This window comes from Pyxicephalus adspersus, chromosome 11 (genome assembly GCF_032062135.1).
Source record: "Pyxicephalus adspersus chromosome 11, UCB_Pads_2.0, whole genome shotgun sequence".
In the NCBI taxonomy this organism is placed as follows: Eukaryota; Metazoa; Chordata; class Amphibia; order Anura; family Pyxicephalidae; genus Pyxicephalus; species Pyxicephalus adspersus.
Window position 1 is genome coordinate 60,343,827 of NC_092868.1, and position 27,311 is coordinate 60,371,137.

The window sequence follows — 27,311 nt, forward strand, 5'->3', positions numbered from 1 at the left end:
CTGTGGAATTGGCTGCTAACTTTGACTTTTCGGCTGTTTAAGCAAAACCGATTCTGTTGAATTTCATGAATCATTATTTTCTGAACAAATATATGACCAACAGACTGGGTGGTGAAGGACGGTGTCACTACGTCCACAATTTGGATGACAAATACAATAAAACAGGGCAAAATTCTGAGTTGTAAACACTCTAATTGCTCTGATAAACTCTATCACAGGCCATACAACTTTTAATTTGCATGTACATTCTCCCATCTACCATGACAATGTAGAAAAAGCCTGACCTAAAAAGCCATTACAATTCTATCTGGTCGGGTAGTCTTTCATACTTTATACATGTTGTTGGACCTAAAGGAGTTCCTTCGTCCTCTAGCGTTCCTCCCCAAGCTGACACAGCTTCATGAGTCCATGACTCAAATTAAAGTTTTTTCTACATCATAGGATTAAAGCCTGAAGTCACCGCCAGACACCAATGCAAAATCTTGCACTACACCTCTCCTAAGTGCTCCGGTTTAGAAATCCCCGAACCTGGCCTACAGGAAAGGCTTACAAAAATAAACTAAAACAAGATTAATAAACTCCTATAAAGTAGGAGAATTAGTTTTATATATTATAAAAAAGGTTAGTAAATAAAAAGAAAAAACACAGATATTAATATCAATATATAGCAACAGCAGCTGAACTATCAGTAAAATATTAACCATAAAATATTAAAATTTAGCTTAGTGCGGCTCACCCGAGGACAATAGTTTTGTGCTTGCTGAAGAGGTTACACAAGATGAGCTACAGAATGATAGACTAGGATGTCCACACATCTCTCGGGCTGACAGTATGTCAAATGATACTCCTTATTCTGTTCAGAGATGATCTGTACACTTGTTTGCTGGTGAATACATTTGGTCAAATCATTTCTGAAAATTAAAAAAATAAAATACCACACAGAAAAGCATATAGGGGGTTGAGATAAAATCTCAGTACCAGAGCAGTCCCAGTGAGACAATACAGGTCACTTCTCAAAGTAAAAACACTCCAATCATGTAATACAATTACACTGAAAGTTTCAAGCTTCCTATGATGAGCAGAAAGTTGTTGAGTTCTGATTGAGCAGCACAATGAGGAAAAAAAAAGCATTCCCACTGCAGTACACACGGGTCACGCCAACGTGGACGCCTCGGGCAACTGTCCCAGCACGCAAATAATCACACCATACCAGGGAGCAGTCACACGCGAGTCGCATCTTCTTCATACACAGACATCTTCCTGCAGGTTACATGTAACAAAATGATTTAGAAACGACCTCCAAATGTGCGACGGTTGTATCCAGGCACAGCACACAAAATTAAAAAAAAAAGTTCCTGAAGGATGAAGGATTGGAACTGGAGATGGAAAAGTGATGTCCTCAGGAGCTTGATTCGATTTCCTTAGAAAACAGAAGGTAAACTAGAATTGAACAATCACAGGCATTTCCCAAACGTGGGGAAAAAGATAAAGATGAAGCAGATTCTCTTGGGGTGCGGGGCACACATATCCGGACTATTCCACAGCAATGGAAGATGCCTCTGCTTTGGGGTTGTCATCTCTGCTGCTCTCATCCATAGGGCTGGCCTTGACAGACTCGGTCATTTCCTCCTCTTCCCCCTCTTTCTCGGCCAGGCTGCCCAGGGAGCCCAGGGGGAAAGTGTTCTCGCAGTTCTGTGTGGAGGAGACCTGGGAGATGACCGGCATTTGGACAGATGAGTTGTTTTCAAAGCCATGTTCTGCCAGTTCGTACTGCCCAAGCGCCTCTTCCTGCTCCTGGCTCAAGTAATCTGGGACTAGGAAATCGCTGAAGGAAAGAAACAAGAGAATCACATCACTGATAAAACACTGCAAGCATTGAATTACAACATCAAACCAACATGCACAGGATATAATCTGGGCAAACACTGATACATCACAGGTGGCTGGACAGGGCTGGGTTATAGGGGTTATGCCCCACCTGGTTTGGCTGCCTGAAGGCCAAGCAAGCGATTGCCACTTTCAGCACTAAACTCTTCGAAAGTTGAGATAACTTAATTGGCATAAAACCAAACAATATATCTGCAGCACGTGGGACAAACTGGCAGGCCGATAGGGATATTATGGATTACATGACTCTACTACTCCTTGTATCCTGGGAGTGTTCACCATCAATATTTTTCTTACAACCTATACTACCGAGACAGAAAGAAAATCCAAAATTTCCAATCATCACTTAACCAGGAAATGGTTCCAGGAATCTTCCAATGGGTTTTGGTGGCAGCTAAGAGGGGATTTCTCCAATGAGACACAGATAGTAAAACAAAAAACAGACAACAGTTTTAATGTCTCCTACACCATCCAAAATTGAGAAAAAAGGTTAAAGCACTACAAGCATAAACTAATATATAAATTATGAAGCCTAAGCAAAGCTTTCAAACTATTTGTATTTTACACATTTCACATAATCATTCAGTTATCCTATGTACCTAATACAGACATGCCACTCCTTGTGTACAGTCCAGATAGAATCTTTATTTACCAATAGCTACTAATTACTGTTCTATCCCTAGGGTTTCTGATACATAAAGAATGTATGTGTTTTGCCCAGCCCTTGTTTTCAGTAGTAGGTAAGAAATGGAGAAAGAAGGGCTTTACGGCAAGGTAAGTTGATCAAACATAATACATTTAATAAGCAAAATATGTCCTAGGCTTAACATAGATCAACTAATCTTGTGTCTTGGCTATACGTAATTCTCCTATACACTCATAGTATACATTTGTCCCATGTTATAAGAAACACATGGGGTTCTAAGAGCATATAACAATAATTATCCCATGACACAACGCGTTTCTCTCAAAAGAGCTTCCTTTGGGGATCTCTTGAGATTGTGAACTGTTGTAAGGATAATAATATATACATTGCATATGTTACAATGGAAGTGTTAAAATACAATAATATTATGACTTGTATATAACAACATATGAGACTCGTAACAAAGTGATAAGCACTTACTTGCTCGTCATGTATAGAAGTAATCGAAACCCGTTGGGTGAAGTGCAAAAAGAAGAAACACAAAGTGTGCTAGAATATAGTTGTCCAATGCAGGACAATGGAATCTGAATATGAAGAATAAAAGAGACTAATTAAGCATTTTTTACAGCACACTTTGTCTTTCTTCACACTTTGTCTTTCTTCTTTTTGCACTTCATCCAACGGGTTTTGATCACTTCTATACATGACAAGCAATTAAATGCTTATCACTTGTTATGAGTCTCATATGTTGTTATATACAAGTCATATTATTATTGTATTTTAACACTTCCATTGTAACATATGCAATGTATACAGTATTATCCTTGCAACAGTTCACAATCCCAAGAGATCCCCTGAAGAAGCTCTTTTGAGCGAAACGTGTCTGACATGGGATAATTATTGTTATATGCGCTTTCAACTCCATGTGTTTCTCTTAGCATGGGACATATGTATACTATGAGTGTATAGGAGAATTATGTATACCCAAAGCACTAGATTAGTTGATCTATGTTAAGCCTAGGACATTTTTGCTAATTCAATGTATTATGTTTAATCAACTTCCCTTGCCGTAAAGCCCATCTTTCTCTGTTTCTTACCTACTTCATTTAGCAAGGACAAAAAAAAAAAAAAAAAATACAACTCGTTTCAGGCGTTTCAGGGAAGGAAGAGTCCTCCTTCTTCATGGCTGTACATAGATGTATTCAAAGTATTCTGGACCAAGTTGTGGATACCAAACCAATCCTCACACTAATATTTGTTCCCATTATTTGTACCCAGGACCAGAATACTTTTATCACTTATTACATAACTGAAGAAGGGGGAATTTCCTGCTTTTGTGTAATAAACCCACACAAGGATTGGACCTTCTATTGTATGGTCCCAAATGCTGCCCTGATTGGCCCACATAGAGCTGTCTAGATAAATCCATAGATCCGGTGCTACACACTGGATACATTATTATAGTTACAGACAAGTAGTCAATAACGTGCCACCGACCCTCAGTGCTCAATGTTCTATCCAGACATCCGGCCATGCCCTTGCAGTAATTGCTGCATAGTGGGAGAACAGTATAGTCCCCATACGTTCCCATACCCAGAAGTATCAATGCTTTACCAGGGCTGGAGAAAACATTGGGCAGGCAGAAATAGTGATACGTGAGCAAAAATTGGCTACAATAAACCAGGTTATATTGTAAGATTTTTTGTGTCCCATTTGGGAGATTTGTTTTGTATTTTTTAATCAAAACTCAACAAGAAGCAAGAGAAATCCCCTCTTAGACATAACTGGATTACCACCCCTGTATTTCTTTACTGGTGCCAACTCCAAATTTTGTATTTCCCTTTCCTATTTTAGGGAAAAATAGGGGATTCTTCTTCGGGATGCAGACAGCAATTTCTATACAGGGAAGGGCAAACTCACAGGATTACTTTATTGGCCCACATGGTCACCTTTATATTTTGCTCCCTGTCTTCTGTTTAGCCCCTGGGGATGAAGAAGTCCTGAGAAAGCATTGAGTTGCTGCATTGGGAGCTATCAAAGGGTTAGGAACGACCTGTCCCAATGTGATATAAAATAAGCACTGTCACATGGATGCTCCACTGTACTCAGAATACTCTCCATTCCTGGTGGTTGAATGTAGCTGCAGAAGATGAAAGATAAGGACAGTATGTGGGGTATTTTAAAGTAATCTTTTTGCTCTGAATAGGTAAAGTACAGGAATACTTTTAGGCTCCATAGACATGAGATGATCATTGTTTAGTTTATCTGATGTCAGTGAGATCAGCAATGATCTCTGGGGAATGGAGATTGGTAGTGTAGGATACTTTTGGCTTATCGCTTTTGTTTCTCCCGGCTGGGCTGGAGGTTCTGGCTATTTTTGTGTTTAGCGGTCCGATCCTCCCAGCGCTGAGATTCTACATTCAGCCTTAGTGGGAGGTAAAAGTTGGCTGTCCCCGCTTTGCATTTACTTCCAATTCCTGGAATGTGGAAGAGATTCCCCCACCCCTTCTGCTCTGCATGTAGATCATCCTAACTTTGGCTGACCACTAGATGTGCATCAAACACATTAGAAGGTCAAAAATTCATGCTGTGTCCTCCTGATTTCCAAATATTGGAATTCCTAACCCATCTCATGTGTCCAATATGTAGTTGTAAATAGTTTTCCTTGTTTGTAAGACAATGGGTGAAATAATTCTTAGCAGGAACTGCAACATAAAATTCATACTGGTAGAGAGAGATTCCACATACAATCCTTTAGGGGATGTTCACACTGCGGGTGAAAGCTGTGTTGTATTTACTACTTCCTCATGCCAAAGAACCGGTGCCTCTGGGGAGACGCTAAATGTGGTGGCAGCTCTATAGAGAATAAATGGGGGTGGCAGTGAGTGATACCAGTACCGTTCACTACTGCCACCGCCAAATGTATAGACGCTGGTTCTTTAAGAAGCAGAAACCGTGCAAGTGACCAAGAGGCTGGCAGAGTGCCAGCTGCAGGATGGTTTAATTTCAAAGCAGGTCTGGGTGAAGGCATTTTGTATTTTAGGATCTATCCGGCCTAAAGTGATAGTTCATATATTGGTGAAGTTGTAGGAATGGGTCACTCTGTGTTATCAGAGATTGCTGATGGCTGATTGGCATAAATAAAAATGGCACTACCCCGGCCAGTCAGTACAGTGCCCAGTGAAAGTAATAAATGTGGGAAGTTAAAGTTTAGTGAAAGGCATTTTTTTCAGATTTGGGAAACAATTTTTATTTGTCTTGTCACTTCCTGTCTTATATAACATGAAGTGAGGAAGGTGCAGAAAGCAATGACATCAATGTTAGAACATTTTCCTTCAGTCTCAGCATAAACCCCCTTCTTTCCAGACTACTTCCCATACTTCTGTGATGCCTATGGTCCGATACTATTTAATATTTTCTGAATTTTGTACCCACAATTTGTATATAATACATGCACGGAGAATACACACACACACACACACACACATATATATGTTTTATAACACTGAGATCATTATGATTGGGTATTGTAGTGATCATAGGGCCACCTAACAAGGCTCCTGAATGGTCAATGGTGTCATGGTCCGATATTAATTTACAATTATGTGTTAATCTCCCCAGTAAACCCTGTCAGACCCTTCCCAGATTACAGACAAAAGAACAAGTGATGGTCTGCTATATAAATGGCTGGCTGGGTAAATACTGAGGTGAGGCTGCAATACTTGTGTGCATTTTAGGGCTTCATATCCTATCAAGGAAACTTCATCAAAGCAACCATCACCAAAAGCATTCTTTTGCACTGTAAATATCTCTTTGATTCAGTTATAATTATTCAAAATGTACACAAATGTCCTTTTGTTTCTGCCAGAAACCTTATAAACTGATACGATCCTGTGCTGGACTCTTATCTGTAGGCAGTGTTTCCTGCAATCTTTATCATCTACAGAAACAATCTGCTCTAGGATATGGCGGGATGGTGACAACACTTCTCACAGACACAGTGTAGTAAGCGTTGTCACCATAGGACAGGATGCGTGTTACCTGCAGGATCACTAGGTGAAAACAAAGGGGGAAAACCTGAAATAAGAACAAGAACACAGCCACAACTATCTAAGGGCTGGTAAACCTAAATTTGTCTTTAGCTTAGATACACTTTAAACACATTAGTGTATTGAATGTAAGAGGCAATAGTAATATCTTAAAGCAGGACTACTCAATGCTAGACATAGAAAGCATGATATGATGGAGTAGAACTGCTGGAGCAATGACGGCAAACAAACATTATGGTTATAGGGCCAGAAGAACCAAAAAAACTAACTGAAATATATTTACGTACACCTGTGTGTTGGGAGATAGTGATTTCTATTACTGATATTGTCACCGGGGCTTATTTCTCACAGAGTATACCAGGGCAATGATTTAGTTAACGCTCTCCCTGTGCTGACAAGCTTATTTACACAATCTCAGAGGCTACAGAAGAAAAAACAAAGTTCTTAATCCCATCTACTCTGCCAGCACATAACTTGGCCTGGACAAAGCGTGTTTGGATGTGTGACGCACAGCGTAAGAAATCAGAACTTTTACTAGTAAAAGATGGTGGGGACAGTATGAGAGGAATGTGGAGAACGAGATCATTCCATTACAATGAATCATGGGTACCAGGATAACCTTAACATATCCTCTTACTCACTGCTTGATATCACTATATATATCTGAAGGCCTTATGGGAAAGGACCACATGGGGTCCTCTGCTGGAATTTATATAGAGGGAGCTCAAATGTCCCCAAAGACTATTTTGTTCAAAATATAAATGTCTGTGGTTTGTTTTACTATATTTCATCTAATGTAAAACTACAATGCATCCTTATCTGGACTAATTATGGAAGGTACAGCAGAAGACTGCAGGAAAACAATGATTACCAAATCAGTAAAAGAATAACTGCACCCCTCATTCCCTGTACAGAGGAACCAGCCAAACAATGGTAAAATGTAGCTTGGCCACATAAATAAAGGAAATGCAATTATCTGATTAATGAACCGCTCAGCTCCATACTTCTCTGCTTTATATCTCCTCTTTTAGACTGATGATAAAGTGACAGGTCTGCAAAAATTTAGGTGTGTGTATATATTTATATATCAAAAGCTAACATGTCATCAGGAAAATTATATTGCTCTTTGTGTTACGTACACACATCAGATGATTCTCGTCTGGCCGGCTGGTATGGGACGAGAATCTGACGTGTACAGCGCTCATCCGATGTCGTTCACAGATCCCTCTTGGAGATCCATGAACTACTCCTATACAAGTGAAGGGAAGAGAGCACAGCAGGGTGCTGCAACGATGTTCTCCCCCCTCCCTATAGAACAGAATGGTGCTGTATGTACAACACTCGTTCAGTCATCTTTTAGTCTTTTGTCGTTGGAAAGGATCATGAAAGATCCTTTCCAACAAAAAATAATCTAACGTGTGTGCGCAACCTTATAGTGAGTCTCCATAGCCAAGAGTGCTAAATAAATAAAATATTATTTTGAATCAATATTTACATCCTACAAACCAGCAAAGTGAATCTTACAGGTTGGTCTACCAAAGCTGACGCTCAAATAACAAGTTGAACAAGCATGGCACCTGAGTTCCTGGCTCCTTTTAGATGGGGATATCAGGGATTCAGAATCTTTAATGGAGAGATGTCAATAGTAAAGTCCCTGAAAAGTATAAGAGATCGACTCATCCCACTTATCTATAATAATCCAAATATCATTATTAAGTGGAGTACCCAACCCTGTAATCACAGCTGAACTGTACTGACTAGACAATATTTACATGAAGTCATCAAATTTACATACTATGACTAACAGGAATATGCAATTGTTTTTTGGTTCTCTATTCATCCAATCAGCACAGGGTAATCATCACATCACCCCTCGTCCCTTGCAGGTCAGTGGCAGGAGCAGACATGGCTGTGTGCAGTTCCGGTAAAGAAATCATTGCATTGTGTATGGACAAGACTGACCAACAGACACAGTGTTCTTGCTTCTTTTGTAGGGTTTCTATTGCAGGAATCACATCCACCAATCAGAAAGCACTATTATACTATATGGTACATTTATTCTGATTGGTCACTAATTTCCTGCATTTTTGACATGTTTGCAGTCTTACTGGATGAGCTTACAAGGAGATAAATAGCAAAAAAAAACAACCCTAAGGTAATTAAAGGGAATCTATATTCTTTCAAAAATAAATATTATTATACATTAGTGTTCTTGTTACTTTACATATATGTATAGTTTGTAAATCTTTGGACATAGGGCAGCAATACTTGACATATGAAGGGCTCTCCTTTATTTATTCTCTCACTGCAACTCTATCAGTCAGGCTTTACAATGGCGTGATTCCCTTTTTGAAAATAACTGTTTAGAAACGAATGCGGACTCACTGCCTATTATACAGGTAGACATCTCTATAGGAAATGTAAACATAAAAGCCTGGATATAAACTAACAAAAAAATGTGTGCTCATTGGAAATATTTGATAGTTTCCCTTTAATTACAGTTTCACATATATTTTACCAATCGGCTGTACTTTCTTTTGGAAAAGTGGACTCCTCTGACTCTGGCACATATCGTTGGGGTGTATGGCTCTATACATACACAGAGATGGCTGATCTGTGAATGCCCTGCAGAGAGCAGGAAGCTCCTTGCGCTGTGTGAAGGAAGATTTGGTTATTTAGGCCTGTCAGCCATCTGCCATCTCCTTGCTGGGCACCTCACCTGCTCTGGAAGTAGTTTGCTAGCTCTGACGCTTCGTGGTTCAGGCTCCTCAGGTGCACGATTAAATTTCCAGAGTTGGTGAACATGGCACCGCACGTTTTGCACTCATATATCCGAGGCTTGCGGATAATGTGCCGGGAAACCCGCATGTGGTGTTTGTATTCCCCGAAGGAAGTGAATGTGGCACTACATATCTGGCACCGGAAACAGCGTTTACCTTCGTGTTTCAGCCGATGCATCTTTAAGGAGTATGCCCGAGTGAATTTTTTCCCGCATCGATCGCACTGAAACGGTTTAATTCCTGAAGGAGAGAGAGGCACATCATCAACACAAATTTCTAGCAGACTTGTGACTCACAGATACCTAAAATTTACATCACCCCAATGTGTAAATCATGGAACCCCAAAGCTAGACACACATGATATTGTACAATCACCATTATCAATACAATCTGGTAAGCCCTCATAGTGATAAGATTAATCAATCAGATGGCAATGTATGTTGCCAGTCAGGCTAAGTCTTCACAGACATGATATAGCATCCAGGGTCCATGCTTGGAAAGAAATCAGGACAGAATTGATTCTATACCCCAAGTTCCTGTCTTTCTGTGAACTTTATTTGGAACAAAACATAATACACAAGCTTTTCCCTATGATATACTTTGATAAGTAATTTATTGGTTAAGGGGGAGAAGCTAATTAATAGTGCCTCATCCCTATATACATCACAAAATGTTTTCTTGAACTTGCTTTCTGGGACTTTTTAAGCAACTTTCCTGAGTTCAATGTAAAAATTACAGAGTTTTATTTATTTAAATATATATAAAATATTCTTTGAGATCCAATGAACAATTGTTTTACACTTGAAGAAACATTGGATATACATATTTTATCCATAAGGCGTTTTCCCATCAAGCTTATTGAGAAGGACATTTCAAGAAGTCGTACAAACTTTCAACTTCATATCCACATACCATTATACATTATCAAAGAATGTACGTCAAATTTAGATAAAAGATAATAAAAATACTTTACACAGGAAGGGATCTCAATACTCAGGTCATGTAAAGCAAGTAGCACCTTAATGGAGATCCATATTGATTCCTTCCTGTGCGACCTGGATCTCCATTAGGGTGCTACTTGCCTTACTTGAACTGAGTGTTGAGATCCCTGTGTTCATTAAGTATTTTACTATCTTTTATATATGATACATATAACATTTCTAGTAAGGTGGTGGTTTTTTAGACACCAGTTGGAGCTTAATGTAGTAATTGCTGTATGCAGAGAAAAAGAGCAATGTACAATTATCTATAAATTTGCAGTACATTGTTTGATGTATTTTTTTAGTGTATATTAGTATATAGATATGAAGTTGAAAGTTTGTACGACTTCTTGAAAAGTCAATCTGTCATGTCGAAACACATTAAAGATAAAATATGTATCTACCTTGCTTCAAGTGTGTGAAAAATTTTTTATTGGATCTTAAAGAATATTTTATGTATATTTCATAGAATAAAACTGTAATCTTGACATTGAACTCGCGAAAGTTGCTTGAACATTCCCAAAAAGCAGATTTGAAGAAAAAAATTATAATATGTAAATAAGCTCTTCGGTGTGAAACATGTTAGAGATAGGAGCTTGAGTAGGATGTGTTGTACCAAATAAAGTTTATCAAAATTGTAAGAGCTGCAATAATTCTGGAGACAAGCAAAGAATTCAGTACCGGGGGTAGAAAGACAAAGATACAGGTGATGCTATAAAGAATTAATAGTTAGGTGAGGTCACACATGATTGATGTCTGTGTAGATTCAGCCTAAGAGAACCATAAATGAAAAGCAGAACTCCAGTAACGCAGAGCTGAACAAATAAAAGATATTTAGGGCTTGTGTAGACAGAGAGAAAGGCCATGTCTGATCTGAACAGAACCTGCTGTGTCCCATGAGACCGAATAAATGTCGCTTTATAATTATCATTTATATTGCAATATTAAAGCTGACACTTAATCTGCCTATCTTTTGTCTCCACCAATCTCTTCCAATCCATGTTATTAGGGTACTAACAACCTTTTTATACATAACATTTCTGTTTACTTTATACCATTTTGTAAGTTATAAGCATCTTCCTCTCTATGCACTGCAAGGTGGAGGAAATGTCCAGCAGGGTGTTGTACATAGTAATGTTGAAAAAAGACATAAGTCCATCAAGTTTACCCACTAGGGAAATAAACATATCCCAGATATAAAACCCTATGGACATAGTTTATCCAGAGGAAGGCACAAAAAACTTTATAAACAATGGGTACAATTTGCTCCAACAGGGGAAAAATTTCCTTCCTGATTCCATGAGGCAATCGGATCTTCCCTGGATCAGCAGTCTCTGTTATCTTTAAATCCTTAATCCCCAGTTTTATTCTGTGCTTCTAGAAATCATCCAGCTTTTTCTTAAAGCAATCTATAGTAGTTGCTGAAACTACTTCCTGAGGGAGCCGATTCCACATTTTCACACCTCTTACAGTAAAGAATCCTTTCCTTATCCGAGATTAAACTTCTTTTCCTCCAGACTCAAAGAGCGCCCCCTTGTACTTTGTAATGAAAACATTGGAGCATTCTGCCTCAGTTCCCTTCTGGTGGTACATACATGTCATGAGTTACATAGAAACACAGCATGTCTTATTCCCAGGCTCTCATAAGATGATGCTGGTCTTTGTGAGAGCCTGGGAATCTGCTGACTAATGAAGGAAAACACATGTACACAAGCCCTAAAGATATATTAAAGCTTCCTATTAACCTTCCATGATTCGCTCTGCACCGGACGTCAGGTTGAGTATTAAAAGACGAGCACTGTGTGGTCAATACAAACACTTTGCCAGGTAACATGTACTGCAGTTGCTGAAGATCTGCTTTACAATGAACCCATTATGCTTCATAGGATTTAGACAAAACTGGAAGCTTGGGAGGATCTGGTACCAGCAGGAAAAGATGGGCAGAAAGGAATGAATGAAGAATATGGAAGCAAACCTCGGTTGAAGGGATCAGCCCCCCAAATCACTCTAGAGATGAAAGCTGAGAGAAAAGTGGACAGATGACACCACAAATGTGCCCTACCGACAGTTCTATTTTCCAGTACTGACCAGAATGTATTAGCATGTGCTGCTTGAGGTTCTGGATCCGAGTGAAGCGCACTCCGCAGGTGGGGCACTGGAAAGGTCTGTCGGGCCCATTAGGACTGGGCCGTTCTGTACTGCTTGTGGAGGGAGTCAGGTACAGCTGGTAGGGGTACTGCACATTTTCCAGTCTGAGGAAAGACAACAGAAAGGTAAGCTTTACATCGGACATTCCTCCAGATGATTCCAGTAATAAATTGTAATCTATCAACACCCAGGATGGAGCTCCTGCATCCTCCTAACAGCAGAATAACTTTCACCTATTGGAAGTCAGTACAGACTCATTTACAGATACACACAGCAGGAAAACATGATGTACAGTAACATGCATACTATACGTGGGGCCAATCATTTTTAATGGCATCAAATGCACCCTCTCAGAGGCGCACTGCCAGGAATGGGGCAATAATGTTTTGTGAGCACTGGTGCAGAGGGCTGCCTAGGGCAATACATGATACTGCACGGTCCAGGAGCACCACAGCGCCTGGAGGGGATTATTGTCTCCAAACACCAGGCAGCCAGCAAAGAGGTGGGAAAGATTGAATGGAAAACAAAAGCTATATTCAAGTGAGGTATTACAACCTAGGGTGCTGTGCACACTTATCAAATGTAGATCTGGCAGCAAAGAATACATTCCTAATATGTCACAATATACAGCAACAGCATTTGTTCCAAAAATCTCAGTAAAAAGCCATCCTTTTGTCAGTCTGCTGCAGGAAGGGGGAAGTATTTTCTCAGTCTCCCCACTGCAGTTTTACTGTGAGGATGAGGACTGTGATCTCTAAAAATTAATATTTAACTTGATAGGTTACTATGACATATTACTGATCATGCATGGACCTGATATAATGAAATAGATCCTACAACAGGTCTGCGTTATCGTAGAAGTCAGCAGCAATACAAACAATTTAACTGATCAATAAAGAAAGAACAATTTGAAATAAGACTTGTAGTAAACTGCAGATAGCCACCTGTCATCATCATCCGCATGGACATTGGTGCTTGCCGTCCCCTGGAGCGCGGGCAATCCTTCCCCAACACCCTCATCGATGGAGCCTGACACAGAAGAACAAAAGCCAAAGCTCAGACCTCAGGTATCATCACTGACCCAGATATGGGGTTACTGCAGGCAAACTAGAAACTGATTGACATAAAAAGCAATGATTTCATTAGCCTAATAAAGACAGATTTTAAAAGTTAAGGCTGTCTATGGGGAAGACATTTTTCCTATGCACACACAACTTCCTGTCCAGAAAAAAGCCAACATTTTAAAGTGAAATTCAAACTTGCTTGTTCTATTTAGGTAAAAATACATTGCAGATTCTTACTCAGTCACCCGTCATACAGATGGCATTAAATATAATCACACTTGATTAGGTGAGTGATAAGTTGGAGTCTCTGCTTCTTATAACTACACACTTCCTCCCAGTCTCTTGGCATCCCTATATACACATAACCTGTCTATGGTTAGCAATCTCTAAACACCTAACGTTTTATTCCCATTGTATAGAATATATGTTATTCAATTTAAGTTCTGTGCTTGTCAGCGAAAAGCACATTACCAATTATAAAAAGCAAATGGGGATTCTAGGGAATCAACAAAGATTGCTGTCTTTCCCTGGATAAAGCTGAAAAGGAATAGAATTTGAAGAATAATAAATTGTTTTGATAAAGGAGTCCATTCGAATCCTCTTCCACTTTGTATGGATTTTGTAATACTGGGGTCTTAGGTTCCAATATTGGACCGGACATCTGTTGGAGTTTGCATCTTCTTCCATTCACACAAGGTACACACATTCAAGCTAGTTTCGGGTGAGAATCTGACATGTGTACAGGAGTCGCCCAATGTTGTTAATGGAGGACCGGCAGTGAACACATGCAATACAAGTCAATGGAGAAGAGCACAGTGGGATGCGGCTCGCTCGTTCTCCCCCTCCATAGAACAGAATTGGCACTGTGTGTACCGTGCTTGTTCATTTATCTGTCACTCTTTTGTCACTAGAAACGATTGGAAGAGATAATTTCCAGTGACAAATATTGATGTGTATGCTGCCTTAGACTATGGTGGGGATGCTGGATTGTTGGCGTTTTATAATATAATACATGATAATAATAAATGGACAAACATGCAGTCTGATCCATTCGCTATTATCAGAGGATAAAGACAGAAGACGAGAGTCTTATCTTGGTGTTGCTCTGAATACAATCCAGCATCTCTCAGCTCACAATACATTGCATGCACTTGTTGTACAGCAGCACAGACCATACAATGAGAGATCTGGTAATGTTTGACCTTCTGCTAGCAGCAATTTATAACTGACAGCTCATAAGGTCAGATGAGCCGAGTGCAAAATATTTAATTACTTTAATGAAATGCACTATAAAGCCTTCCAGAAATAAAATAAATAGAACATTTTTTCTCGTCTTGTGAAACATTCTTGAACGATGGCATTATCTCCCTTCCTGGATGTGACGCTTGTAGATGGACACACGGAGGTCGGATTAGTAATGGGAACAGCAGATGTGGCAACCGGCAGGAATCTCACATTTCTAAAAATTAAATCTTTAGCACTGATCTGTTTATGACCAGAGGTTACTGATGCTGATAAACCCCAATATATATGAAATGGAATAAAGATGGAAGAGAGGGGCATCCCCTTCACACGGAAGGTGTTAATAGGCCTAAGACGGGAGCAATTTAATTTATGAAGCAGAGATGAAGAACATAGGGACCTGACCTCAAACTAGATGGAGGAAAGTTCAAAACTAACATTGGAAATGATTATTTTATTGAAAGAGTAGTTGATGTTGGAACAGACAATGAATGTAAACATGCTTGGGATAAATTATATCTATACTCAAAAAGGAGAAAAAAAAAAGGAGAACTCTAGGGATCATTCAGTGGGTTTCTCTATTTTTAGGGACAAAGAAGTTTTTTTTAGTAAACTATTTTGACCAAAAAATGTGAAAAAACATTTAATGAAAGTTTCTGAAACTTTTACAAACACATTTTACACTTTTTTTCTAGAGCTTTGGCTGTAGCTTTCTACAATAAAAGCTTCTGTGAATGTCGGATGGCTGTGTGCTACTTCACATGTTGTGGTTGCTTTCACCAGCCCTCTGTTGTTTTTTTGTATTATCATGGGAGCCAGTAACACACAGAGGACCAGGAGATTAGCACTTCCTGTGTGAAGAAATTTTAGGTAGTTGTAGCTCCGCAGAGAAGATCCTGGGACAGTAAACTTTAAACCCTCCATTTTTTTGAGGGGCTTTAAATATTTAAACCAAGCGCCTGCTGTTATCAGCTCACAATATAATAATGGCAGATTTCTTGTTCTGGGCTGCTGTCAAATATAAAACATAACAATGATGGGAAAGTTTGTGGCAATCAGTACTCCAATTTATGAGAATGCATCTTTATCTGGGAATCCTTAGGCATTCTAAGTACAGATGGTGCACCTGCACTCCTATGTTTAAGGCTCTACAGCTTCTTCCAGAATATAGTTTTATACTTGGATACCTATTAGAGATGCAGCTATATAAAAAAAGCAGTGGTTCGATGTAATGCTTACCTATGGAAGATGACTGAGGGCTGATCAGTAGGTCCTCCTGCACTTGCTCACTGCCAGGGACAGTTTGCTGGTCACTAACTGAACTCTGAGATGCACTGACGGGCTGGGACACCTCTTCGTGTACCTCTTCATCACTCAACCGTTCCACCTTGACCCGAACATCTTCCTCCATTACCAAGGGAGAGCTGACTTTAGTGCTTTCACACGGTACATAATCTGTCACTCTCCTGGTTACTTCAGAAGGTCCGGGAAGTTCTAATGTTCTAGACTCAATCTGCTTCACCTTCTCAGACTGTAACCGTCGATCAATGCCAAAGGGGAAAGTCCAGGGGAAGGCATGTGATGAGTCCACAGGCTGACTCCGTGCTTCAGTGTAGGAAGGAGCAGGATTTAGAACTTGTGGGGAGCTTGTCTGAGTGACGCACTTTAATGGGCTTTCTGGAGACATGACAATATAGCTCTTTCGTTTGCGTCGGGACTCGCGGCAGATAGGAATTGTCCTTTCCACCACGCTGCATTCAGAGGACACCGGGGAAAGGCTACCATCACGGAAGTTATTACAGTTAGCGGCGCTCTCCTGTCCAGTATCGAGAACCTTCTCTTGTTGAGTGTTCCATAAGATGCTGGACTTCATAAACTCAGAGCAGGTGCTGGCCACGCTGAACATCTGCATGTAGCTGGCTGCAGCTAACACATCAATGATATTTTCTGTATTGATAGACAGGGTTGCTGTGTAGGCATACTCCAGAAGGGGGATGAATCCTGTGACGGTTACATGGTGCAGGTCAAGCACACATTGAGTGTTTTCCTCCGCCTGACCCACCAACTTAGTACGGAAGAACTCACTGCAAGCTGCCAGGACCACTTTGTGCGCTCGAAAGATCTTATCCTGGACCCGTATGGTGATGTCACAGAAATGTCCATCGTTACGCAACATATTCAGCTTCCCCAGCATTTCCTGGCTGTGTGCTGGGGAGCTGTGCGTAAAGGTCTTCACCCCCATCTTCATGTGCTCGGGGAGGTGCCTTCTTCTCATAGACAGAATCACTTTAAGCAGCTTAGAGTCTGAAAGGAAAAAACAATAAATAAAAGTTAGAATATGTTCATGAGAAATATCCCAATGCTCTTAGTTTAATTATCATTTTAATATTTAGAGATGCCCTATTCCGATTTGACATCAAATATATTGATTTCCAGAATGTAATCAATGCCAATGATTGTTGCAGAATAGGATTTTTGCATACGTCTTTGGTTATTAAGCCCCTCCAGGAAAGAGATAACTGAACGCTGCTTTTTCCACATATATAATTGCCTCTGAATATAAAGAAAGTAAGGACGATACAAGCGTTGCCAAGCCTTATACTGGTCAAAAACAGCTAAATTCACCAGTCTCAGGCTATTCACACATTTCAAACCTGCTTTATTAATGTAAGTCCCCAGGCTCTCCTGGATAGATCTCACTTGTTCTACAGTAGTTTCACCAGAACTATGTCTTTCTCGCCCTACTATAGCTCCAGCACAGTCCACCGGCCTACAGACATAAAAGGGGGAATACATTGGCCAAGTCCTGGGTTAGCATTTATCTTTGTAATAATGCTGCTCAGTACCCCTGGAGGGTGCAGTTTGCGGGATGGGAGATTCTACAGCGCAGCCATTCACAGTCCCATAGAACTCCAGGGTTCCTCAACAGGTTTCCAGGGGTTCTTTGCACTGAATGTTATCCCATTTGATGATTACTGCATAGTTCCAAATGCAAAATCACCTGGTAAAGCCCAATGACACAATTATGTTTTTAGTTGTCTATAAGGGTGAAATTCTAACACTTAAGAGTAAACATTCTACCTAACATAAGAACCCTTTCCCCAATGACCCACAATAGTTGGTTTTAGCAAGGGGTTCCCCCAGACCCCAATAATTTGACTTTAGTAGGGCCTTTCTAAGCCCAGAAAATTATATTGAGGGTTCTTCAGGGATTGAGTCTACTCGGTGCATCCAGGAAGTGGGCAGAACCTGTAAATCTGCTTCCAGAGCCACCGGGTCTTTGCTGTAGAATATATAGAAGATATGCAAGGAGTAAGCAGACTGACCACAATAAAATGATATGAAGTAAATTTGAAAAGAACCAGAGACTGTGGATGTTGATTTTAAATTTGGGATAATAAATTTTGGAGTCAACTGAAAGGAGTGGCAGTTACTTTGTGGAAGTTTTGTCCTAGTGCTGTCTTACACTATTGTATTAAACATTGTCTGCTGGCAATTTATATACTGAGACAATTGAAAGTGCTTTTTTTTTTTAGAAGAATACCATAATTTTTGGACCATAAGATGCACTTTTTCCCCCCAAAAGTGGGGAGGAAATGGGGGTGCAACTTAGGGTCCGAATACCCTCCCATGCCTCCAAGGGGAGCCCCTGCAGGCAGCTGCAGTTCCATCTAGCCTGGCATCACCCCTGCAGCATGTCCCCCTCCTTTCTGCAGCCTCCCCTGCCTGGATCCTATTGATCGCAGAGCCCTCTCTTCCCCCTCCCTGTGTTTATCAGCACCTCAGGTCTATAGAGATTCTGGGGATGCGTTTCTGTGTGAGAAGGCTCCGTGTAACAGTGGGGAGGGAGTCAGAGAGAGCAGGAGGCGGCCAGTCTGAGGTGAGCAGTGCTGGTTTTCTTGTGCAGAAGTCATTCTCCTATGACAGGTGAGCTGTAGCTTTCCTGTCACTATAGTCTTGTAGTGCAATGTCTCTGTGCAATGTTCCGCCATGCAATGTCTCTGTGCAATGTTCCGCCGTGCAATGTCTCTGTGCAAGGTTCCGCCGTGCAATGTCTCTGTGCAAGGTTCCGCCGTGCAATGTCTCTGTGCAAGGTTCCGCCGTGCAATGTCTCTGTGCAAGGTTCTGCCGTGCAAGGTTCCGCTGTGCAATGATCCGCCATGCAATGTCTCTGTGCAATGATCCGCCATGCAATGTCTCTGTGCAATGATCCGCCATGCAATGTCTCTGTGCAATGATCCGCCATGCAATGTCTCTGTCCAATGTTCCGCCATGCAATGTCTCTGTGCAAGGTTCCGCTGTGCAATGATCCGCCATGCAATCTCTCTGCGCAATGTTCTGCCATGCAATCTCTCTGCGCAATGTTCCACCATGCAATCTCTCTGCGCAATGTTCCGCCATGCAATCTCTCTCTCTCTTCTAGTGTGATAGGCAAAATATTGTGTGATTACTATGACAGTGTAATTAGCAATGTATGAAACAAATAATCTCTAAATATTAAAGTATATATTTTATTAAATATTTCTTTATACAATTTGGTTTAGGTCCTTGCCTGCCTGATCGCAGTTCCATTGGTCGCTCAGTGTTTGCTGCCAGGAATACCCAGCAATCCTGGCTTCCTTAATGCATGCAGGGAATGAATGAACTCCGCTTGCCTGCGCAGTAATTACATCATCCCAGCCTGGCCAATCAAGATGGCCCAATATCAATTTTAGGCAGAGAAAAAAAGATAAAGATTGTGGCGCCCTGAGACAGAACTAAACAACTAAGTATCACAGGTTTATTTCTGCTTTATAGTAGGCTCAGACAAAGGGTAGCGTTCTGTTACTCAGTAAATAAGGAGTATTTGGGTATTTATTTTGTGGGTTTCCTCCAGCTTTTTGACTTTTTTCCCCACAATGCAAAAATGTACTGGTAAGGCAATTATTGTCCACCCAAAACTTGGCCTAAAGAGTGTGAATTTGTACCTGTAAAGGGGGAATTAAGGGGAGCAACTCCTTAAGTGCAGAAACTGATGCGATTTACTGATAGTGACAAAACTGCATAAAAATATAGAAATACAAAATATAAGTGTATTTATTAATATCTAGGTAGGGCCATCAGCTCGGTGCAACGTCTAGGTAGGGCCGTCAGCTCGGTGCAACGTCTAGGTAGGGCCGTCAGCTCGGTGCAACGTCTAGGTAGGGCCGTCAGCCTCGTGCAATGTCTAGGTAGGGCCGTCAGCTCGTGCAATGTCTAGGTAGGGCTGTCACCTCGTGCAATGTCTAGGTAGGGCCGTCAGCTCGGTGCTGTCACTTGGAAGCTGAGCCAGAGGTGGGCTGGGGATTTTCAGTATGAGCTGTTCAGACTAAAATAGAACTTAGTTCTTATAACCTATCTGGAGGCTGTGCTGGCAGCTTGCATGCACTTTCACTGTGTACGTTATGGAAACAATCTAATCATACTTTAAATTCAAACCGTGAAAGATGCTCAGTTGGCAAAACAAAAAACTTAAGTTCATAACCTGCAAGCCAAAACCAGCTTCTTACGCCAACACCGACAAGCAGAGTCTCTCATTTCTGGAAGATCTCAGGGCTCTTCACAGCTATTTTCCATGCCAACTACTTTATGCTCATGATGGATGTCATCAGCTTGGAATGCCAGCCTAATAACGAGCCTTTTACAGTACTGCCATGGTGTTATCAGGATACAGAAAGGGAGCCCACAGTCATGGACAGGTGCACAATGAGCTCCACACATGACAAAGGGCAGATAAACAACACACAATGCAGCCATAAGCATACGGATCTGTAACCTGATCCAAAGCAAAGAGTAACTACCGGTCCTTGTTTTACAATCAGCAGGAATATAGAAAACACAGAATGGAAATAACTAACATCATATGATCTTTAATAGAAAGACACAGGAAAACCATCATCAATATGTTATATGATAAGACATCAGTATGTGAAAAAATAAAGATAAGGAACAACAAAAGTATTGCAAAGAAATTGTCTCATGAAAAACTGCCCAGTTCCAGCCCAAATTTTGTAAATGCCCCTTATGTCCCCCCCCCCCCCCCCGCCTCATAAGGCAGAACAGTCTATACAATTCATAAACCAGAGATCATTCAATGATACAATACTCCAATAAGAACCTTCCCGCCAAAAGATTAGTCTATTGTATTTACTATCAAAAACCTGGTATTAATGGTCCCGATTTATTAAAGCTCTCCAAAGCTAAGAGGATATACTTTCATCAGTGAAGCTAGGTGATTCAGCAAACCTGGAATGGATTTCTTAAAGAGCTAGCAATTTTTTTTAATCCTGGACCAGATCCATTACAGCTTTTTTCATGTGATAAAAGTGTATTCTCTCCAACCCAAAGTTAGGGAAGGACAGAAGACATTGCAGTGATTTCTTACTTCTCTGCCAGCATTTCACATGGTAGCTTTCCATGTCAAACTTACAAACTAGAGGGAATATTCTACGGTCACAGACGGTAAAGAGCGTTGAAACAAAAAGCATTTCTTTTGTCAAACTTCACAAATAAATGTATTGCATTCACAAGACACAGAGGAAACTTCATAAGCCTGCGCACACAAAATGCAGCTTCAGTGAAAAAGTGAACTAATAAGCTTCTTGTATACTTGTCAGGCGTATGAGAAATTTACTTTTAGTTTTGTTTAGCTAAAATCTAAGTGACACAATAAAAGGCAAAATCTAAAAATAGTGCAGTGTTTGCTTTCTTTTTTTTATGTTCCACAAGTGAAAGGCGCAAAAGGAGGAAAACCAACAGCGAGGCTCCAACATAGCCAGAGGCAACGTACAAAACCCCACCGCTCATCCATATGTAAGCCAAGGTAAATAAAAACAGGTGTGTGACGAAAACACAGAGAGGATCCCCAACCAATAGGAGGAGCCGAAACTGCCACCTTATTTCACACTGCCCTCTCCGGGGGTATGATGAGGACAAGATTTAAGGACGTTAGGAGAAGGGCAATGGTCAATCAGTAACATTCTACCCACATCAAATTGTGCTTTGCAGCCTGAAAGTCACCTTGGTGGCAGTGATGGATTTCACACCCGGCCTGCAATCCTGAACACAGATTTTTCTCACAATTCATTTATTTTCAGCTGCTAGAATTATTATTGCTTTGGAAAATAGAAAGTACTAGGAGAAAAGAAGACCATTTGGCTTTTGAGGTGTAAAAATACTTGAGATCTATTGGACATGCTACAGTAGGGATGTTCAAATGGTGGCCTGCGGGCCCTTATGTTGCAGCTTGCTAGGCCCCGGCTAAACCTTATCCAAGGTGCTGAATAATTTAGTGCATTCCAGCACCCCCCAGAGGTAGGGCAGAGGAAGCATTGTGCGATGATACTGCTCAATCACAACCATTTACAACACAGAAGGGGTGAATATTGCTGACTCTGCCCCCGCTATAAGTGAGGATTAATATTACACAGAAAAGGATGAAGGGGTTTTACTGCTCCCTCTGCTCTGAGCACCACTTCCCCAAAACCCTTCCCATATCTGTGGCAGAGCATTCAGGTGTTTCTGTTTCCATCACAACTATCATTGTCTGATGCTATGAAGTTACAAAAGTGTAAAAAGAAAATGCTTGATGTGGATGTGGCCCTCCTCGTGACTACGAATGTGGCCCTTGGATATCTCCCCAATATGCACTATGGCTGCTCCTAACACCATTGTACTGTGTAACAGGGGGGTTGGGTTTTAGAACACAGCTGATTTTGGACAGGTAGGTAGTTTTTCTGTATCGAATGACCGATTCCATTTTTTAGTTGGACACCACTGAGCTATAGAACTGTGGAGCCAAAACCTTTTCTATTGTTTTTGCAGTGTGTAGGAGCCTGTCAGGTTTTTCTGTTCTCAACAACCCCCAATTTACCATGTAAGTTAATGCAGTGTTCTCCCCAGCCCCTTTTAGTTGGGCGCGCCACCCGGCACTTTTCAGCAACCACCCGGCTGTTTTTAGGTGGTTATCAATGAGTTGGGTCACAATACCGGGGCTGCCACCCACCTACAATTTCTTGCCACCCGGCTTAAAAAGATTTCTGAGTTGAGCACTGTAATGGGTTCTCAGCTTGGCACCATGAATAAAGAAGTTGTCACCGCATCCAAAGTAGTTTTCTGAAGTTCCAGACCAATATTCTGGGGTGAAATTTCAGTGAACTACCCAACCACCTCATCTTTTGATTTGTGGATCAGCCGGCTAGAAGTTCTGTCCGCTGGGGAAGTTCAGCTTCTCCAATTGTCCTGGTGACCAAATTTCAGCAAGACTGAAAAGAAAACCAATAAAAATTTACAGTTGTCACCAAATAGGAAGGAGAGAGGAAATCTAACGGTGATAATTGTTCAGGTGACAACTCTCTACCAAGGCCTTTCTGTTGCTTTGAAGATCTCACATTTCTTGTTGATTGCACAGAAAGAAATGTAAAATCTACCAAATGGGACACAGAAGGCAGAAACAATAACCTGGCAGGGCTTTTACGTTTCTTGGTTTTAGATATATTCTTTTTCTTTGCATTTCTTAGTTTATCGTTATAACAATTTGTTGTGTTGTACATAGAAGCAGCATGGGCAGGAACGGAGCCATGTGCCCATCATCAAATCACTCCATGCAGGCCCACCGTGATGTGGTAAAGCAGAAAGATTTGAGGATTCCGGCCTAGATCACCCCAAAATTACTCAATAAATAATATAGGACCTGGACAATATATGTGTGAGGAGTCTCACTAGAAGGTTTCTATGTCTTGCCCGTCTAATCCCGGTGCAGGACTGGACAAGTCGCAGGAACTGTCTGGTCTTGTAAAATGAATCCTTAAACCCCGGGTGTAAGAATTCCACAACTCATATCCACAGGAGCACAAACACAATGGCCCCAACATTACCAGTAGAATTACATGGCCAGGACATAATAATGCAGGGTTCCCCAGGCACTTTTAGCTGGGCACACCACCCGGCACTTTTCAGCACCCCACTGGCTGTTTTTGGGTGGTTACCAAAGAGTTTGGTCACAATACAGGGGCTGCCACCCACCTAAAATTTCTTCCCACCCAGCTTAAAAAATTTTCCAGGTTGAGCACTGTAATGTCCTAACGTGATATTATTTTATGACAAGTGCCCCTTACCTGAGAAATTAATATTATTACACGGTATTTATTTAGTGTATATCATATGTCTTTAACACAATCTAAGGTCAATTTTAGGGGGGAGCCAATTAACCTGATTGCATGTTTTTGGAACGTGGGAGGAAACCCACACAAACACAGGGAGAACCTGCAAACTCCATGCAGATAGAGTCCTGGCTGAGATTCCAACCTGGGACCCAGCGCTGCAAAGGTCACGGTGTTAACCACTTAGCCACCGTGCTGCCCCAATGCTTGCTTAATAGCCAGCCATTTTTTTGGCCCAAGTATGATATCACCACCCCTGGAGTCATAGGGTGCACATTCAATTCTGCTTCATGGAATGATGGAGAACACTGAAAGCTTGCATACCTTCCATCCATATAAACAAAGAGAAGCTGGAGCGATGTGCTCTATTTATACCCAGCGTGATTTAAAGCAGAAACAATCACAAGTTTTATATTTATTAACACTGCAGCGTTTCATTATGACGGAATAATTCAAATTCCAATCGGCAAGGTCAGGGAAACATCCAAATCAATAGACACGAATATTGGGAAAATAAAAGGTATTACATTGTTACTGAAAAATATTCTGTATCTGATTGAACCACAAAGATTAGAAATAACAAGTTGTAATTGGTTAGAACCCCAAAGTAAAGTGATAGAAGAACCCTGTCCCTAATTTACAGAGACAATTTTTTGAAACAAAGGACCTTCAATCACAGTGGGACAAAGGGTAATATAAAAGGTAATATCATCAAAAATTCCTAAAAAAACAAATATCATTTATTTACATATAATAAAATAGTATTCCAACAACAATTATAAAAGAAAAAGTACATTTGCATGAGTGGTTTTAGATATTTAGATTAGTTTCTTGTAATTATTGTGAAAAGATTAATCTCAGGAGGAGAAACCTTTACAAAAGAAAATATTATTGCACACGTTTCGCAGGAATAGGCTTCCTCAGGAATAAGTGACAAGAGTCTAAATATAAAGAAAACACAGCACATAAATAATGAAAAACCAAATCTAGGAGTCAACAGTATAACTCAACAAAAAAGATAATGTAACAAAATAATCTAATAATCATCTTACTCCATCACTTACACCAAAATCTCCCAAATATCGGGGATATCAGTTGTTTAGATCGCACACAGAACCACCTACAAACCTCCAGCATGATATAATCACCACATCATATATATAGAATGTATTTGTAGTCAGATGTACATGTGAGACTAAACTGACATTTATATCCTATTAATTCAACACAATTTCTATATATATTTTAATCTTAGAACAAGAGATAGAGAGAATCTCAGATACATGAAGCACAAGCTAGAAAACCCGATAATCCCCTCAATATTATAATAATAAAACCAGCCGAGGGGATGCAAGTCGTGTGACTATATATCTGTGCAGCCTTGATCTTCATAGCTGCCAATGTCTTCATAGAAATGGGTCTGAATGTGAGCCCAAGAAAACCTCTGTCAGTGTGTTCCCTGGTTCAGGCTGTAACCTGGCCCTGAGCTTTGTGTAGCCCATACACACTATGAAACAGAGCAGGACGGGGAAAAGTACAGCATATTCACCCAACAATAAGCTGCTGATTCCAGATAAAACCCTGCAGATACACATATACATATATAGAAAATAAACCACATAAACTATATTACACACTTACTATGCTTCCTAGATAGCATTTCAGTAATGCCTGCAGATTATGATTTACACAGAATATTTTATTATATTGACCACTGAATAATATTATTATTAAACAGGATTTATATAGCGCCAACATATTATGCAGTGTTGTACATTAAATAGGGGTTGCAATTGCTACAGACAGTGACACAGGAGGAGAGAACCCTGCCCCGAAGAGCTTACAATCCAGGAGGTGGGGGCAGTATCACACAATAGTCAGAAATGTAAATTATTTTTTGAAATACTTGGAGGGAAATGTAGAGATAAAGGTGAAGAAGGTATAAAGCTGCTCATTGTTTCGCTCCATATGATCCGGTGAAATACACAGAAGAGCTCATTACTCCTCTTCACCGGGACCTGCACCATGCGCTCCCACACCCCATTACTACAGATAGAATACAGGGTGTCCCCATACACAGGAATGATCGGAAATATCCTCAGAGCAGATTTCATGTCTACTAATCTCACCAAAATTCTAACCAGAAGACGAAATCTGGGGGATAAAATCTGATTGGCTGTTTGAGACGCCTGCTCCTCCATGCTGCTGCCATTGAAGCTATAATGCCGCCGGCCCCAGAATCTGTGTGGAAATGAAATGAGGGTACGAGATGAAACGCTCGGGCCTGGCAGCGGCTGTTTGAAGCTCTCCGCTGTGACTTGTGGTTTGCGCACGTCGATGTATCCCACCTAGCTTGGCCTAGTTTGGTTTCTATGGTGACTAAATTCTTTAGAGGACTTGTACTAACCGTCTATAACAAGACCGCTGCCTGTGGAATGTGCAGGTAAATGACACATCCAGCCACGGCCTGCAGCATGCACAGCTACTCATGGACTACAACTCCTAACAGGCACTTACAGCTAGGACACGATGGGACTTGTACGGCACATTCACAGCCAACAACACAAATCTGTCCTTACAAATAATATAAAACAATAGGAGACCATAATTGGCCTGGGTGACCCTCAGGGGCCACTGTGCACATAACTATGAAGCTAGGTACACACGTGCAATAAAAACAAACGACTAACGACAGATCAATGATTATGCACGATTATATCTGAACGATAGTATTGTGCACAATTCTGTACATGCTGTAACGATACGATTGTTCAAATATAATCCACCAATAGTGTACACAGCGGGATACGATCGTTTGAACGATGCAGGGAGTGAAATGTAAAGGAGAAAGTGTATTGCAGAAACATGAACGATCGCTGAACTGTACACACAATAGATTGCGAACAATCGTCGCCCAATCAAATTCACCGGCCTCGTTCTGCACTTTTTTTGGTAACGATTATCAGACGAACGGTCGTTAGTCATTCGTTTCCAATGATAATTTTTGCATGTGTGTACGCAGCCTTACACCCAGGGGCCCATATTTTACTGTTCAGAAAAGAAAAACAAGCTGGACGCTGCTTCCCGAAATTTATATTATTTCCCAGCTGCTACCTAAAAGGATAGGATTATAAACTTGAACAGGATTTAGGTAAAAATATAATATTAATGCTACGTATATACTAAAGTTCATCAGTCCGGCTCCTTCCAACTTACAGTATGCCAATTATTATTATTATTATAAACTTGTATTTATATATTACACAGCGCACAGTCATATCACTGTATTATTATTATTGTAAACTTGTATTTATATAGCACAGACACAATACACAG

At 40.6% G+C, this 27,311-nt stretch overlaps 1 protein-coding gene across 2 annotated transcripts in view; it reads right to left on the minus strand.

Annotated features, from left to right (window-relative positions):
- Positions 1–570: 570 nt before the first annotated feature.
- ZBTB44 (zinc finger and BTB domain containing 44) overlaps positions 571–27,311 on the minus strand; it is a 37,060-nt gene continuing 10,319 nt past the window's right edge. The window contains exons 2-6 of one of the 2 annotated variants that reach the window (XM_072427048.1): positions 16,036–17,100; positions 13,435–13,519; positions 12,431–12,594; positions 9,302–9,602; positions 571–1,825 (exon numbers count right to left, since the gene is read on the minus strand). In XM_072427048.1, coding sequence (XP_072283149.1) covers positions 1,534–1,825; positions 9,302–9,602; positions 12,431–12,594; positions 13,435–13,519; positions 16,036–17,071 — 1,878 coding nt within the window. In that variant the 5' untranslated portion in view covers positions 17,072–17,100 and the 3' untranslated portion in view covers positions 571–1,533. The remainder of the gene's footprint in view (positions 1,826–9,301; positions 9,603–12,430; positions 12,595–13,434; positions 13,520–16,035; positions 17,101–27,311) is intronic. The other variant, XM_072427049.1, reaches the window with a different exon arrangement.